The 14497-nt window shown below is 31.0% G+C and overlaps 1 protein-coding gene across 2 annotated transcripts; it reads right to left on the bottom strand.

Moving 5' to 3' along the window:
- Window positions 1–2298: 2298 nt before the first annotated feature.
- On the bottom strand, window positions 2299–14138 carry LOC139787001 (uncharacterized). 2 transcript variants are annotated; one of them, XM_071726095.1, is made up of 10 exons: window positions 13885–14138; window positions 12957–13035; window positions 10151–12343; window positions 9625–9834; window positions 5937–6794; window positions 4918–5004; window positions 4396–4625; window positions 3667–3826; window positions 3340–3442; window positions 2299–3258 (listed from the first exon to the last, which is right to left on the bottom strand). In XM_071726095.1, the coding sequence occupies exons 4-10, from the start codon at window positions 9821–9823 to the stop codon at window positions 3198–3200; spliced, it is 1698 nt and encodes a 565-aa protein (XP_071582196.1). In that variant the 5' UTR covers window positions 9824–9834; window positions 10151–12343; window positions 12957–13035; window positions 13885–14138; the 3' UTR covers window positions 2299–3197. The 2 variants fall into 2 exon arrangements, with proteins under 2 accessions (XP_071582196.1, XP_071582197.1); XM_071726096.1 differs by lacking the exon at window positions 10151–12343.
- Window positions 14139–14497: the final 359 nt, after the last annotated feature.

The raw sequence follows: 14497 nt of genomic DNA, 5'->3' as shown, positions 1-14497 counted from the left end.
GACGCCCTTCACGGAATGAGGGAGGTTCCAGGTTCGAATCCTGGCTGAGGTAATATTTTTTCGCAATAATTTCTTTACAGTTTTTAAAATAATTAAATCGTGTAGATTTAATTCCGGGGAGGGAAGGGTATTAATTTTTCAACGATAGCTGTGTTTCAAGACCGACAAATAATCGGCGCGCAGTTTATTAAGTTAGAATATATGTATATATATATGTATATATATATATATATATATATATATATATATATATACATTGTAATTCGTTACTTCTGTAACTATTAATTTCTTTACTTGCGCACCACGTACCGCGCCTGACTCGTATCGCCGTCTATCAATTTGTTGACATTTTCACGAGTCTAATGATATATTTGAATTTACGCAGGCTGAAACATGCGTTTGTTAAACTTATTAATCGGTTATTGCGATAAATATTACCACATGCCTCGGTAGTCGAATTGGTACGACGCCCTTCACGGAATGAGGGAGGTTCCAGGTTCGAATCCTGGCTGAGGTAATATTTTTCGCAATAATTTCTTTACAGTTTTTTAAATAATTAAATCGTGTAGATTTAATTCCGGGGAGGGAAGGGTATTAATTTTCCAACGATAGCTGTGTTTCAAGTCCGACAAATAATCGGCGCGCAGTTTATTAAGTTGGAATATATGTGTATATATATATACAGGGTGTATCAGAATGTTTGGTACTTTTTTCATATTTAGATAGAGCGAGCCAAACTGAGTCGAAAAGTCATGTACCATTTTGCAATTTTCGCAATAGTTGATGAGTTATTAATGATTAAAAATCGCCGTATTGGCCCGGCCCACCGCCAAATCCAAGCGCGCGGCGAGATGCGGCCGCCCCGCGGTCGGCGCGCGGGCAGTTGTTTACTTCAAGCGGCACGAGCGGCGCGTAACGCCGGGCCCCCGTCCTGAGCGATGATAGTTTCTCGCCTTTTTTAAATAGAAATAAAATTTTCTAACAGCATAGAAAAATTTTTTGTGCGTACTTATGTACATACGTGTGTACATGCATACACAGGAAAATATCAATTGTACTGCTTAAAAAAGCGATTACTCAATTTACTTTTTTCTGTTAGTAAGTAACGGTTGTCTTTAAGAAAGAATATTTTCTTGATAATAGTCTTAAAATGTACAAATTTTAGAAAGAGTCTTTATCATGTACTCGAAAGAAGAATTTATACTCCTTCAAAGAACATAATAAAATTTTATTAAAGAAAAGTCAAAATAATAAATAAAGTAATATGAGGACCCTCGAGATTAAAATAGGAGAAGTCAAGGCTATGAGGGTCAGACGCAGATCACAGTGCGTAATATCAGAAATAACTGATTTATTCGTCGTTTTGATACATTACATCGATCCGTACGTTTCGGCTCAGCTTTGAGCCATCTTCAGCGGTAGTTACAAAAGTAGTTACGCGCCAGAGAGACAGGATCTCTTTTGCCAAATTGGCGACATGCTGGTGCACCGTTGCAACGTCGCGTAATCGACGAAGAGAGAATCCTCCAAACATTCGAGGATTTCGAGGACGACCCCGAGAACCCCCAGATACGACCTACTATACGCCGTGTCGCTGGTATGCTCGGTCTCTCCCATAGCGCCGTACATCGGGTGTTACGTCAGGACGGATTGCACCCGTTTCATTATCAACGGGTGCAGCAACTTCTTCCAAGAGATGCAGAGCAGCGCATCTATTATTGTGAAGGTACTTTTATCATCTTTCTTTAATGTTTTTACGCTGCTTTTAACAAATAATAATTATCGGCGAAATACACACCCAAACAGCACACAATATTTATAAAATATTTACAAAATATTTATAAGATTTATTTGAATATTTTATAAATATTTATCAAAATATTTCATAAATATTTTTGTAGTCTTAGATTGAACAGATGATAAATATTTATTATAAATATTATAAAAATGTTTATCATAAATATTATGGTACATATTATTAAATATTTATTAAATCATTATGATAAATATTTTGTAAAATATTGTTACTTTCTTTACGAAATGTTTAGGAAAGGTTTTTGGAAAGGTAACAAAAATATCAATAAATTAATTAAAAGACGGCGATACGAGTCAAGCGCGGTACGTGGTGCGCAACTAGAGAAATAGTAGTTACAGAAGTAACGAATTACATAATAGTTACTTCTGTAACTATTATTTCTCTAGTTGCGCACCACGTACCGCGCTTGACTCGTATCGCCATCTTTTAATTAATTTATTGAAATTTTCACGAGTCTAATGATATATATTAACAAAAATGTCTTTCTTTTTCATTGCACTTTTTATTGCACAAAATTTTTTAATGAATATATATATATTCTATGTAATACTAAAAAAAACGCTTTGCTATGTATTTTAGACAACGTGCATTTTGACAATTTTGTCTTTTACTTTCTCGTGCTTTGTTAATCTCAATAATAGTGTTGCTATAATAAATAACACAAATACACTTTTAGTTCTATATTAAGAAAGATTAGTCTTTCATAAAGCCTACACAATTAAAACGATCATTTAGAATTCAAGATCGTAAAGGAATCACATCTATCATGAGTCTTAACAAAGTTCGAGAAAGAATTTAAATATAAAGAATTTAGATAACGCGATAATACACTTAATACATATAAAAATAGAAAACGGAATGTAATTAATTGTGCCGTTAAAATCTGCAAGTATAAAATATAGTCTCGTTACATGTTGTAAAAAAAAGTTGATGCAACAGATGCATGAGTATTAATATCTCGATTGATATTATCATAAAAAAAATGTCGCAAACAATGTAAACTTTTCAAATATTTCATTCGGCACAATGTTATTTTATAAAAATACGCACGAAGTAAGGTAACCCAGGATATTATTTTTCAGCTCACCACTCTCTATGAAAAGAGCAATGTCGGCACTCGCATTACTCTCGGCAAATTCGTTAATTGCGCGGTTAAATTCTCCTGCTATACCACACACAGTCGGCCGGTTTGGATGCAACAATATGTTAATTATCGTTCGGTAATATTTCGTCACACGGCGTCGGGCCGCGTTTGTTTATAAAATGGGCCATTTCCCATGGAAAGTACTATTTAGCCTAATTACAGACTGCGGACAACAATGAGTACAATATCTATTTTTTTTCTTCCTTCTCCTCTTCGATTTATCTCCTTCCATCAATCTTAATTTTCGTCAGAATTATCTTCAAAAGTCCTTCTAAGGTTAGGTTCTTTAGCACGTTTACTGAAACAAATAATTTTTAATTATTTATCTTACATTTGTAACATAAAAAACTTGTTTAAAAAAAATGTTTCTTTTACTTACTTATGCTCATTTTTTAAACGAGATGATGAATTATCAAGCCAAGCAGCTATAGCGGTTCTCACATTATCATCTGTCGCTGAAGGTGTGTGCATTTGTGCAGCTTCTGTAAAAAAAATACATAAGTATTTACGTGAGTCTGTAAGATTGAAAGATAGATGTGTTTTCCAGTAGTAAATCAAAATTTACGTAGTAAATTTCACATTTAATTACTACGTAAATTTAAATTCAAAAAAGTAAATTCAAAATATTAAATAAAATAAAAACATAAAAAGTGTAAAAAATTTGTTTATAATCTTAAAAATATATATATTATTAACAATTACTTACTATATATACAGGTGTTGAACATTAGATCCAGAAATCTTTTTTTCTTTTTTTGACCCTTATAGCTATACTGTGTTGCAACGATATTGCTGATTGTACTGTTTAATATATTAAAAACGTGAGACCGCACATCCGGACCTCCTTTTTGCTTCAAAAATTCAACCTGAAACAAATTTACATTTAAAAAATATACATAATGTAAAATTTCTCACAATTTTTGCACCAAATGTTAGTCTGAGCAACAATCAGTTAACTTCCTCCTCTATTGCACAAATTATTGTATTTTATATGTATATTATTTTACAATTATAATCGATTGATAGGTATACTTAATTACAACTTATTCTAACATATACGTTGCTAAAACGCCATTAGCGTTTTCTACTGAGAAAACTAATGCAATACTGGCGCACACTGAATGCTATTTTGTTGTTTTAATGTGAAAAATTATTGATAAAATAGTGAAAATATTAACAAAAATTAGTCAAATTTGTCAAATTTTTGTCAGTGGAACATTTAACACTGACAATATGTTTACTAATTTTTACATTAGAACAATAAAATTGCACTCAGTGTGCACCAGTGTTGCACTATAAATTTTTTCGATAGAAAAAGCTATACATATAATGGGTTAAAGCCAGCTATATTTCTGTCCTGATAATTGTGTGTATGTGTGTATTATATATGTATACTAAATTTTTATCATTTATTATTGTAATAATCTATACTTACAACTTCATCAAAAAACTTTTTTTTCTTTAAACTAGCGTCAAACTCTTCTAAATCATTGACGGTTTTTATAACAAATGTTTTGCGTAATGTGTCTTTAGTTTCATCACTCAACTGACAATTAGTTGTATCTTGAAGAATCTTTTTCTCGAGAGTCATAATTTTATCCATTATAATTCGGTTCTGTCGCACAATTTTATTTTGCTTTGTCCGAATAAGCTTCAATACAGCGCCTGCAAAAAAATGACATAAAAGGTTCTTGATATAATATTTTACATTTTACGTGCAAGTGTATGAGTGCATAAGTGCAAATGTGTTCGTTTAATATTATTCAAATTTTATTATTTTTAAAATAAAAAGTTATATAAAAACATGATTAGCTATTTAAGCATGTAGTAAATTTCGATTGAAGCTAGCGTGACAAATTAAAGTTCAATTTAAAGTGGAATTTATTTACGTTAAAAAAATCGTATTATAAAATATTCATATTATAAAAAAAGTTGACATAATATAGAAAATACTTACTTCCAAATTTTTCTACATCAAATGGTCCTTCTTGCGTATGAGATTGTGAATTGTCATTCCCATTTTTAGCTATTTTATTGTTAATCTCTGCAACAAATGACATTCTGTATTAAAATTAACAAAAGTTTCGCTCGACAAGCAATAGCTAAATAATATCAAACGGCCAATTTCGAGCTAATACCAGATGTTAGAAAAAAATATTTAATACATTCAATAATCGTATACAGACTTGTTTACGTTTCGTGCCTTACTTGGCCTTCTTCAGAACAATAAAAAAAATATAAAGAAAAACGCATTACAATACATCGCATTATTCTACGAACAAAACGAATCCATTCGATCCAACGCCACAATTCACATTAATCCGGTCTCACCCAAGTAATTAATTACTTGGGTGAGACCGGATTAATGTGAATTGTGGCGTTGGATCGAATGGATTCGTTTTGTTCGTAGAATAATGCGATGTATTGTAATGCGTTTTTCTTTATATTTTTTTTATTGTTCTGAAGAAGGCCAAGTAAGGCACGAAACGTAAACAAGTCTGTATACGATTATTGAATGTATTAAATATTTTTTTCTAACATCTGGTATTAGCTCGAAATTGGCCGTTTGATATTATTTAGATTCTGTATTAATATTTTTCGACAGTTTTTAAATTGTTCATCTTATTATAAAACCAGAAACAACATTCTTAAGCGATGTAAAATTCAGTATTTTATAAAATCAGTATAACAAATAAAAAATAACAGAAAATTTTACATAAATAAAGTTCTTGTATATATGTGTTTCATATGTTGATTAAAGTGAAAAATCCAAGAAATTATAGTTTCTTTTTTTTTAAATGAGTAAACGTTATGTTTAATGTCTAACTCTAAAAGCACTTGTACGCAAGGAAATAATTGAAATAAGTTTCAAAATTATAAAAAATAAATTTAAAAATATTTTAAGACAAAAATTTAGTTATATGTTTATTTTAAGAAAAAATGTGTTTGAAACAAAAAATCTTATACATTTATTACCTTTACATTCTCCAGATGATGACATAATATTTGCTTTACTTGTAGATATTCTAGTCTTAGAAGCAATTGGTTTTACATTATTGTTCTCTTTATTAGCTAATTTGATGTTATTATCAACATTTTCAAAGCTGCTTTCGTTTTCTTCGAATTCTGATTCTGAATCAGAATTACAAAACTGTTCTAAGTTTATATTTTGTTCAGAATCGACTTTTTTGGTAGAGTCGTTCTTATGGTACGTACTACACCGTGAATGTGTTTTTAGGACTTTCTGAGGTGGATTGTAAGAATCATTGGCATTAACATCTGTACACATATTCATTGATCGTTTTTTAAACGTATCACATATATTGGTAGAATCGTTCTTGCGTGACTGTGACTTAGTACCCTGTGAATGTGGTTTTATAATTTCTGGAGGTGGACTATAAGAATCATTGACGTTAGCATTCACACACACATTCTTGGTTTGTTTTTTAAATGTATCGTGTATATTGGTAGAATCGTTCTTATGTGACTGTGACATAGTATCCTGTGAATGTATTTTTACAATTTCTGAAGGTGGACTATGAGAATCATTGGCATTAGCATCTACACACACATTCTTGGTTCGTTTTTTAAATGTATCATGTACATTGGTAGAATCGTTTTTCTGTGACTGTGGCGTAGTACACTGTGAATGTGTTTTTATGATTTCTATAGGTGAACTAGAAGATTCATCAGAACTGTCAGAACGGCCAGAATAATCAGATGAAAATATTTTTTTATGACGTGCTTTGCGAGTCTGTTTCAGTTTTTCTGTATTTTCAATATCTGAATATAAGTCAGCATCTCTTCTCTTTTTAGAAGCTTCTTCATAGTCATCTATTTAAAAAACAAAGTGTTATATAAATATAACATAGCATGTTTATGTTCAAAGTATCACAAGTATACCCGGTGAAAACAACCCTCAAAATAATGTCAAAGTGATGGTGATTTTGACTGTCTTACTCAATACATTAACCAAAGGATTGTACACGTCATATTATGATAATGTTTCTGTATTACGAGTCGCAATAAAGCCTTAAAAATCAAATTTGAATGGCGAAATATTTCACCTTTTAGTCAATAAGTGCTTGATAATGTCTCAGGAAACTCCAGATCCCAAAAACCTTTAAAAAGATTATATTTATTATATATATAATATATAAAAAATAAAAATAAAATAAAATATTATACCTGGTGGTGTATTTGGTCGCTCATATTTGTGTCGATGTCGCGAAATTTGATTCTTTCGTTTTTGCAATTGTTCTTCCGACAATCCCAATTTGTTATAATACTAAAAATCGAATATCACGAATTACTTTGTTATGAGAAAAATATTTAAATTAACTTATTTATATTTATATTTATATTTATATTTATTTACTTATATTTTTTTATTTATTCATATCTTATATATTAATAATATTGTTAATTACTTCTCTGCATTCCCAGCAATCCCTGCCGTTTAACTTTGCTCTGTCAGCTTTACATCGCATGTTAAGCTGCTCTGAAATGTCCTTTCTTTTTGACCATCTGTCATAAATAATGTTTTCATTGGATTTATAAAAGCAATTTACATTACCACAATTATTATGTGATATTTACACATTCAATAATATTTACATATTAAACTTATTCAATAACTTCTTTTTTTTAGGTGGCTTGTTTTCTGTGTCATCCAAATTGAAATTTTCCATTTGCATACAAGTATGTTTAGGCGAAGGACATGATCCAAAATCTATACGTTTTTTAGCAATTTTCCTTTTGAGTTCTAAAAACTGTCTGACTTTTGACGGAACAGTTCTTTGCGTAGGACTGGCTTCTATCACTTCATCTTCATCAGAAATTTCACTAGTGTTGTTCACTAGTGCTGTAGCACTATTTTCAGTAACATTTGCTTGTCTCTTCCTTCGATATGGTGTTATAGACAACATCGAAGGACTTTTTGGGTGATTATTTTCGTCGGTATTTTTGTATCTTTGTATTTTTGAAAAATATTCATTTGCATCTGATAAATCAGTTTTTTTATCGGAATTAGGACTTGTATCTAATTCCAATAATGGGACACTATTGTTTTCTTGCACATTAGCGTTATTCAAGTGTGTTTCATCCTTTGTTTTCGTACAAGGTATATTATCTGTCATTTGGGATAAAAAATGCTTACAAAATCACATATATATAGATATAATAATTAATCGATGAATTAGTATTTACTAAACAAAATGGTCATATTGACATCATTTTTACTACAGACTGTTTTCACTGGGTATAAATCATGTAATATTGTACATATTTACATAATATAGGCCAGTCAGATTAGACAAATTTAGGGGGTTAACTTTCCAATTAATCTTCCCAGATTGCAACCACCATGAATCGCTTTGATTTGAGGTATTATAAGTAGGATTTATTTTGCTTTGCAAAATTAACGGGGAATAAAAAGTTATTAACAATATTATCAACAAAAAACACAGTTTTTTATATTTTTTCTCAAATATCTCAAAAACTAAGCAAAATAGGGTAACTAACTATACGTACCTTTTTTGTAAAGCATAAAATTATCTACAATAATGATTTGAACATTTATCGTCAAGTCAGTCGTTTAGCTTGTACGCGCCGTCAAACTCCAAGACTCGGATCTCGAAAACCCTCGATTTCGTCATTTTCTTATGTTGCGCCGATGATTTTTTTCCGTCATTTAAAATAGAATTAAAAATCCCCAAAAAATCACACATTATCTGAGAACTACAAAGAATACTTTTAAGAATAATAATTTGATACTATGAAGAATAATTTTATACTCTACAAAAAAGGTATGTATAGTTAGTTACCCTATCTTACTTAGTTTACGAGATATTTGAGAAAAAATAAAAAGAATCGCATTTTTTGTTGATAATATTGTTAATAACTTTTTATTCGCCGTTAATTTTGCGAAGCAAAATAAATCCCATTTATAGCACCTCAAATCAAAGCGATTCATGGTGGTTACAACCTGGGAAGATTAATTGGAAGGTTTGATGTCTAATGTGACTGGCCTACAAAACAGAATTTAAAAAAAACTCGAAATGTTGGCATTAAGATAGTTTTTGCTTTAAATAAGAAACAAAATAAAAAAAATGTTTTGAATGTATCTAAATTTAAAACTTATTTTAATCTTTATTTGTTTAAAACGGAAAAAATCATATATACACAGTAGTATTTACTAACTGTTGACTGACTGTGATTAGCCAAATGCACAGCCTAAACCGAAGTATAGACAAAGAAAAAGTGCTTTATATGAAGACTCCTGCAAAAATATCTTAGAACGTGTAAAAAAATCAGGTCTACAAAGAAAAACGAAAAAAACCCCACTAAGGTAAAAGAAATCAAGGGAAATGACTTAAAAAAGGGAAGGGGGCGCCGAGCGTCAAAGACCTAAGTACAATTATTACATCCATAAATAATCTCAAAATAAAAAGATTCCTTTCATACATCAAAGGTCCAGACAAACTTGCATAGCGCATAAACATAAGCATAAGAAAATTGATTGATCCATATACATGTGCATAAGAAAATAGATCAATCCATCTCTTTATGCACATGCTTATGCACCTATGCAAGTTTGTTTAGATTGACCTTAAAAGATATGATTCAGTCTTTTCAAAAAACACTAGAACGAATCTTAACTTACCACATTTACACACGAATAGCATATATGTATATTCTGGCCAATCGTCTTCTGGCATTACACACTTTCTAATAGCTTTAAGTATCTTTTCTGGCTGGTCATATGGTGGCCACTTTGTTTTCATTTTTAGTTCGTCGACCCAAAAAGTAGGCACTATTTCCGGTGGATCTTCTGTTTCCGGAAATTTCAAAACTGAATACATGATTACTGTAACTATAAGAGAAAGAAATTATTATTATTATTATTATTATCATAATTATTATTATTATCATTACCATCATCATTACTATAATAATATGCATATAAGTAATATGACTATCCACGTCTTATTTCTATCATAACTTATAGAAATGACAAATAAAATGTAATGATTGGAACGAAAAATACGTTAATTGCGACATTAATAATATATAACAGAATGCGCTAAAAGTACTAAAACATGGAAAAGCAAATAAAACTTATTACACTTATAATATAAAATTTATTCACTCATGCATTACGTTGTAAAAAATAAGTAAATGGTACGTACTGTAAGTTAATGCGGCTTAATTGCTTTCACATGTATGCAAAATAGGAAATACTACTATAAGATTTCCGAATGGTATCTTAAACATCTTTTTTACTATGTCACTACAAAGCCATTCGTTAAGAGGATTAGATACATCTTTCATAACTTTAATATCTAAAAAACTTGACAGAACCGGTTTATCATATAGATTCTCTTTGAATTCTAATTTTTTTCCTATAACGTATGATGTAGAGTTATATGTAGCAAAACTGTAGACGTTAATAACTGATTCATCTTTTAACATCAAGCAGTCGTTTTTATCATCCATGCAATTGATCAAATAATTAGGTGTTCTTAAAATCTTATATTGAGCGTCATATTTACGCAGATTTATAAAAACATCTCTGTAATGACGTTTTTCTAATCGCATAGAATCAATACTTTTCATTGAAACAGTGTCTAAATCTGGATCGTCAAATTCTTTAAGTCTACGTGCAATTTGTTGCAAAGGAGTTTCACCTTTACGTAGCAATCTTTTTAAAGAACAGATATAACTTTCAAATATGAATGAACTGAAAGAATCTAAAGTATTTTTAAAAAATCTTACTTCATCAGTCAAGTGTATTAGATTGTGGACGTTGTATGTTACATTTTCAGGTCCGTAAATATCGGAAAATTTTGAACAAATTTACGTAAAAATTTATCTGCCACAGACAAATTATGTTCCCATAATATTAAAGAAGGATTATTAAGTATTGTGATAGCCGTGTGAAGCATTAAAAAATGTTTGTACACGTTTGATGGCAATATATTCTTCAAAATTACAGGCCCGAAGTAAAGTAAGAAATGTCGATATTCAGTAGCTTTCCACTGTTTCAAATATTTTAAGGGTCTAGATCTTTTTGCGAATCCGTCTGGCAAGATTTTCATAAAATCTTCTAGTTTAGTAGAAATTTCTGTTATTTGTATGCCTGAAATTCGTACATTGAGCGGTCCATATTGTATCCACAGCATAATAAGCCTTCTTACTACGCCAATATAAACACAATGCATGCTATCCAATGCAATGTTTTTCACTAAGTTGAGATTTGGAATTTCTTTCAAAATTGTTTCTCCATGTTGATAATCTTCATATTCAAAATTTCTAAACTTATCATCTTGTCTTAGTGAAGCAAATTCTGATGTGACGAAACAGATACGGTTGTTTATATAATTTCCTTCGATAGTGCATTTAGTGCAACTGTTGTATCCACTATGATACTTAACGTTTAAAATGAAAGCTTTTGCCGGTGAATCACATATAAATGCACTAATTAGTATTTTGATTATTTGACCATCAAACTGATAACCGTCCCTTACGAGAGTTATTGCTTCGTCAGTAAAAGCTCTTAAGAAATCATTAACATTTTCGGGCTTGCCGGTGCCGTAATAAACTCCTATCACTTTAACTTTACGTAATTTTGTATTCAATACATAATATCGGCCACAATCCCTTTTCGGTAGAATTTCCTATAGGTGCGCCATCAGTATTTATATATAGCTTGACATCGGTAATTTTCCCACTAATTTTCCGTCGTTCCTTTACTATTTCTTCGACAGCTTTTGTCAATCCTATATGACAGTACTGCCCATGTCCCATATTTTCTATACGCGTTGTTCTTGGTGTTCCCAAAAGCGTGCGAGGATCTTTAGGAAAATTTCCACATATTCATTTAAAATAGCTAACAATGATTTTAAGCAGTTATGGAATACTTTAAACTCTTTAGCCCAGTTTTTTATTTTTAATTGAAATTGTTTGGCAAGCAATTTTTCTGGATTTTCCATCTCCTCATCATATACATTTATATCAGCTTCATTAATACTAAATGTATCTATTTCAGAATCTACTTCATCACTATCACTGTATTGATACTCCATATCAAAATCCACTGCTGTTGCATGTTCATTAAAGTGTTCGTTATATACTTCTTGGACATTTGATAGTTCCATTTCATTGTCGTTATCATTTGTTAAAAGAAAATTATTACCCGTTTCTGTGTACAAGTTCTATCATCTGATTTAGTTACAGCTGAGCTTTGCTTTAATTGAAACTCAATGTTTTCAAGTTCTCGATTAGTTTGTTTTTTTGCGCAATGAAATAAATACGATTTGCTTATATTTTCCTCAGGTCTTCGACGTCGCGGCATCGTACAAAATTTTCAAGCAGTTAATTATCTATATATAGAAAAATGTTTTAATTTATAACACATACCTACCTATATTAAAATAAATACATACATACCTATTAAAATAAATATTGCAATTACAATTATTTTTTTAGCAATGTAAGAAAACAAATAAAGAATAAAAAATAAATGTTTTACTTTTTTATGCATATACCTTACTTTTCAATAACATGTTAAAAATATTTGGTTAAAAATATGTTTCTATTTCAGGGTTTATTTTGTTTAAACTTTTATCACTTAAAACATGGATTATTTCACATTTATCTTTAAAAACATTTTTAACACTATTAATACATTTAATTATGACATAAGGGTGATTGTAGGTTATTCCGCACGTATGACAAAATATTTAACTAAAATAAAAGTTTAAACAAAATAAACCCTGAAATAAAAACATATTTTTAACCAAATATTTTTAACATGTTATTGAAAAGTAAGGTATATGCATAAAAAAGTAAAAAATTTATTTTTTATTCTTTAAAAAATTCTTTATTCTTTTTTATTCTTTATTTGTTTTCTTACATTGCTGAAAAAATAATTGTAATTGCAATATTTAAAGCATAAAAATATTGTATTTAAAAAATTTTATTTTTGAAACTTACGAGATTGTTGATTCCCTTATTTTATTTTTCCTTATCTGACCGAATATGTACGTGTTATTAATTTCTTTCAGTCTGCGAACTATAAAATAAATAAATACAATAAATACAATTAATAATAATTCTCAAAATTTAATTTAATATATTGTTACGTGATTCGTATGCTTTTAAATTTGGCCAGAGCCAAAAGTATATATTAATCTATGAATATTACAACAAGCATGATACATTGCAAAGCAGCTTTCAGGTCAAAGCACATAACATGACGTAGCAATAATAGTAATTGCAATAAGCAATATAAGCAAGTACATTTGCTACGCCTGTTATGTGCTTTGGCCTTTAGGGCTCATGCACAATGAGAGGAAAAGGAACAAGGAATTAAACATAAAGAGAATTCCGTGTCTTGAAAAAAAGAGAGAAACTGCGTCTTGAAAAAAGATGCAACTATTACTATGTTTAAGGGCCAATTTCTTCACCGTTGGATAACTCTATCCTTCGGTTAACCTCACTCTTCATCTCTTTCTAAGGGGGCAGGTTAGAAAGAAATGAAGAGTGAGGTTAACCGAAGGATAGAATTATCTGACGGTGAAGAAATTGGCTATAATTCCTTGTTCCTTTATCTGGCATTGTGCATGAGCCCTTAGCGATGTGGAAAAAGTGATAGCCACGGCAACAAATACGGCAACGACGAGAGTATTGGCCGAAATAGTCAGACCTCACGTGGTGTGCACGAAATGAGGATAGAATGAAAAAGGACAACCGGGGACAACGAGACATAAAGGCTGCGTTACACTTAACACTCACAGGACTCTTAGAATCATTTCATCCTTGTTTGTCAAATGTTAACCATCAAGGACGAATGATCCTTATATATGATGAGCGCTGTTAGCGTTAAGGGGAACGCACTCAAAGCTAATTAACGTACACGTACCTGTATCACCTGCTGTATTTCTTAACACTTGATTCCCTGTAAAGGCTATGGAAAGCCACACGTAGCTTTATATATAACGGCACTGGCCGATAAAATTTTTACGAACTACAACGCGAGACTATAACTATATATATATACGCAACTTTTAATACTACATACACGACTTAATTATAATATTACGCAGGACTTTGAACTGCCGGCCGCACGATCACAGACGATCACAGACAAGATGACTTGGCGAACAATGGTCGAAGGCAAGGATGCCAGACTCGCGGTTTTTGCCAGCCACAGCCAGCCAGTGGTGGGGATGGGCAGAGATGCCAACTTTACGGCTCAGCAACGCAGCCGAGCGCTTCGGCTGGCTTCGGCCAGCTTCGAGCGTCAGCGGTAGAAGAGGATAGACAGATCTGCTGTCTTCTTCTTCTCTCTCGGTTATTGGCTATGCGATTTCGGATCTCGTGAATGCCGAGTTGGCGAGGCGACCAGACGACGCGTGACATTATATCGGCGCGCGACACTAATTATCTCGATGTATTTTTCTATTAATAAATCTAAAAAATTATTATATACATTGTTTTACATGTTAATACAAAAATTTGAATTAAAATATAAA

Source organism: Temnothorax nylanderi, unplaced genomic scaffold, assembly GCF_030848795.1.
Source record: "Temnothorax nylanderi isolate EJ_2023f unplaced genomic scaffold, tnyl_v1.0 TNYL_tig1232_pilon, whole genome shotgun sequence".
Taxonomy (NCBI): domain Eukaryota; kingdom Metazoa; phylum Arthropoda; class Insecta; order Hymenoptera; family Formicidae; genus Temnothorax; species Temnothorax nylanderi.
Note: the sequence above shows the minus strand (reverse complement) of the source record. Positions and strands in the feature narration are given on the sequence as shown.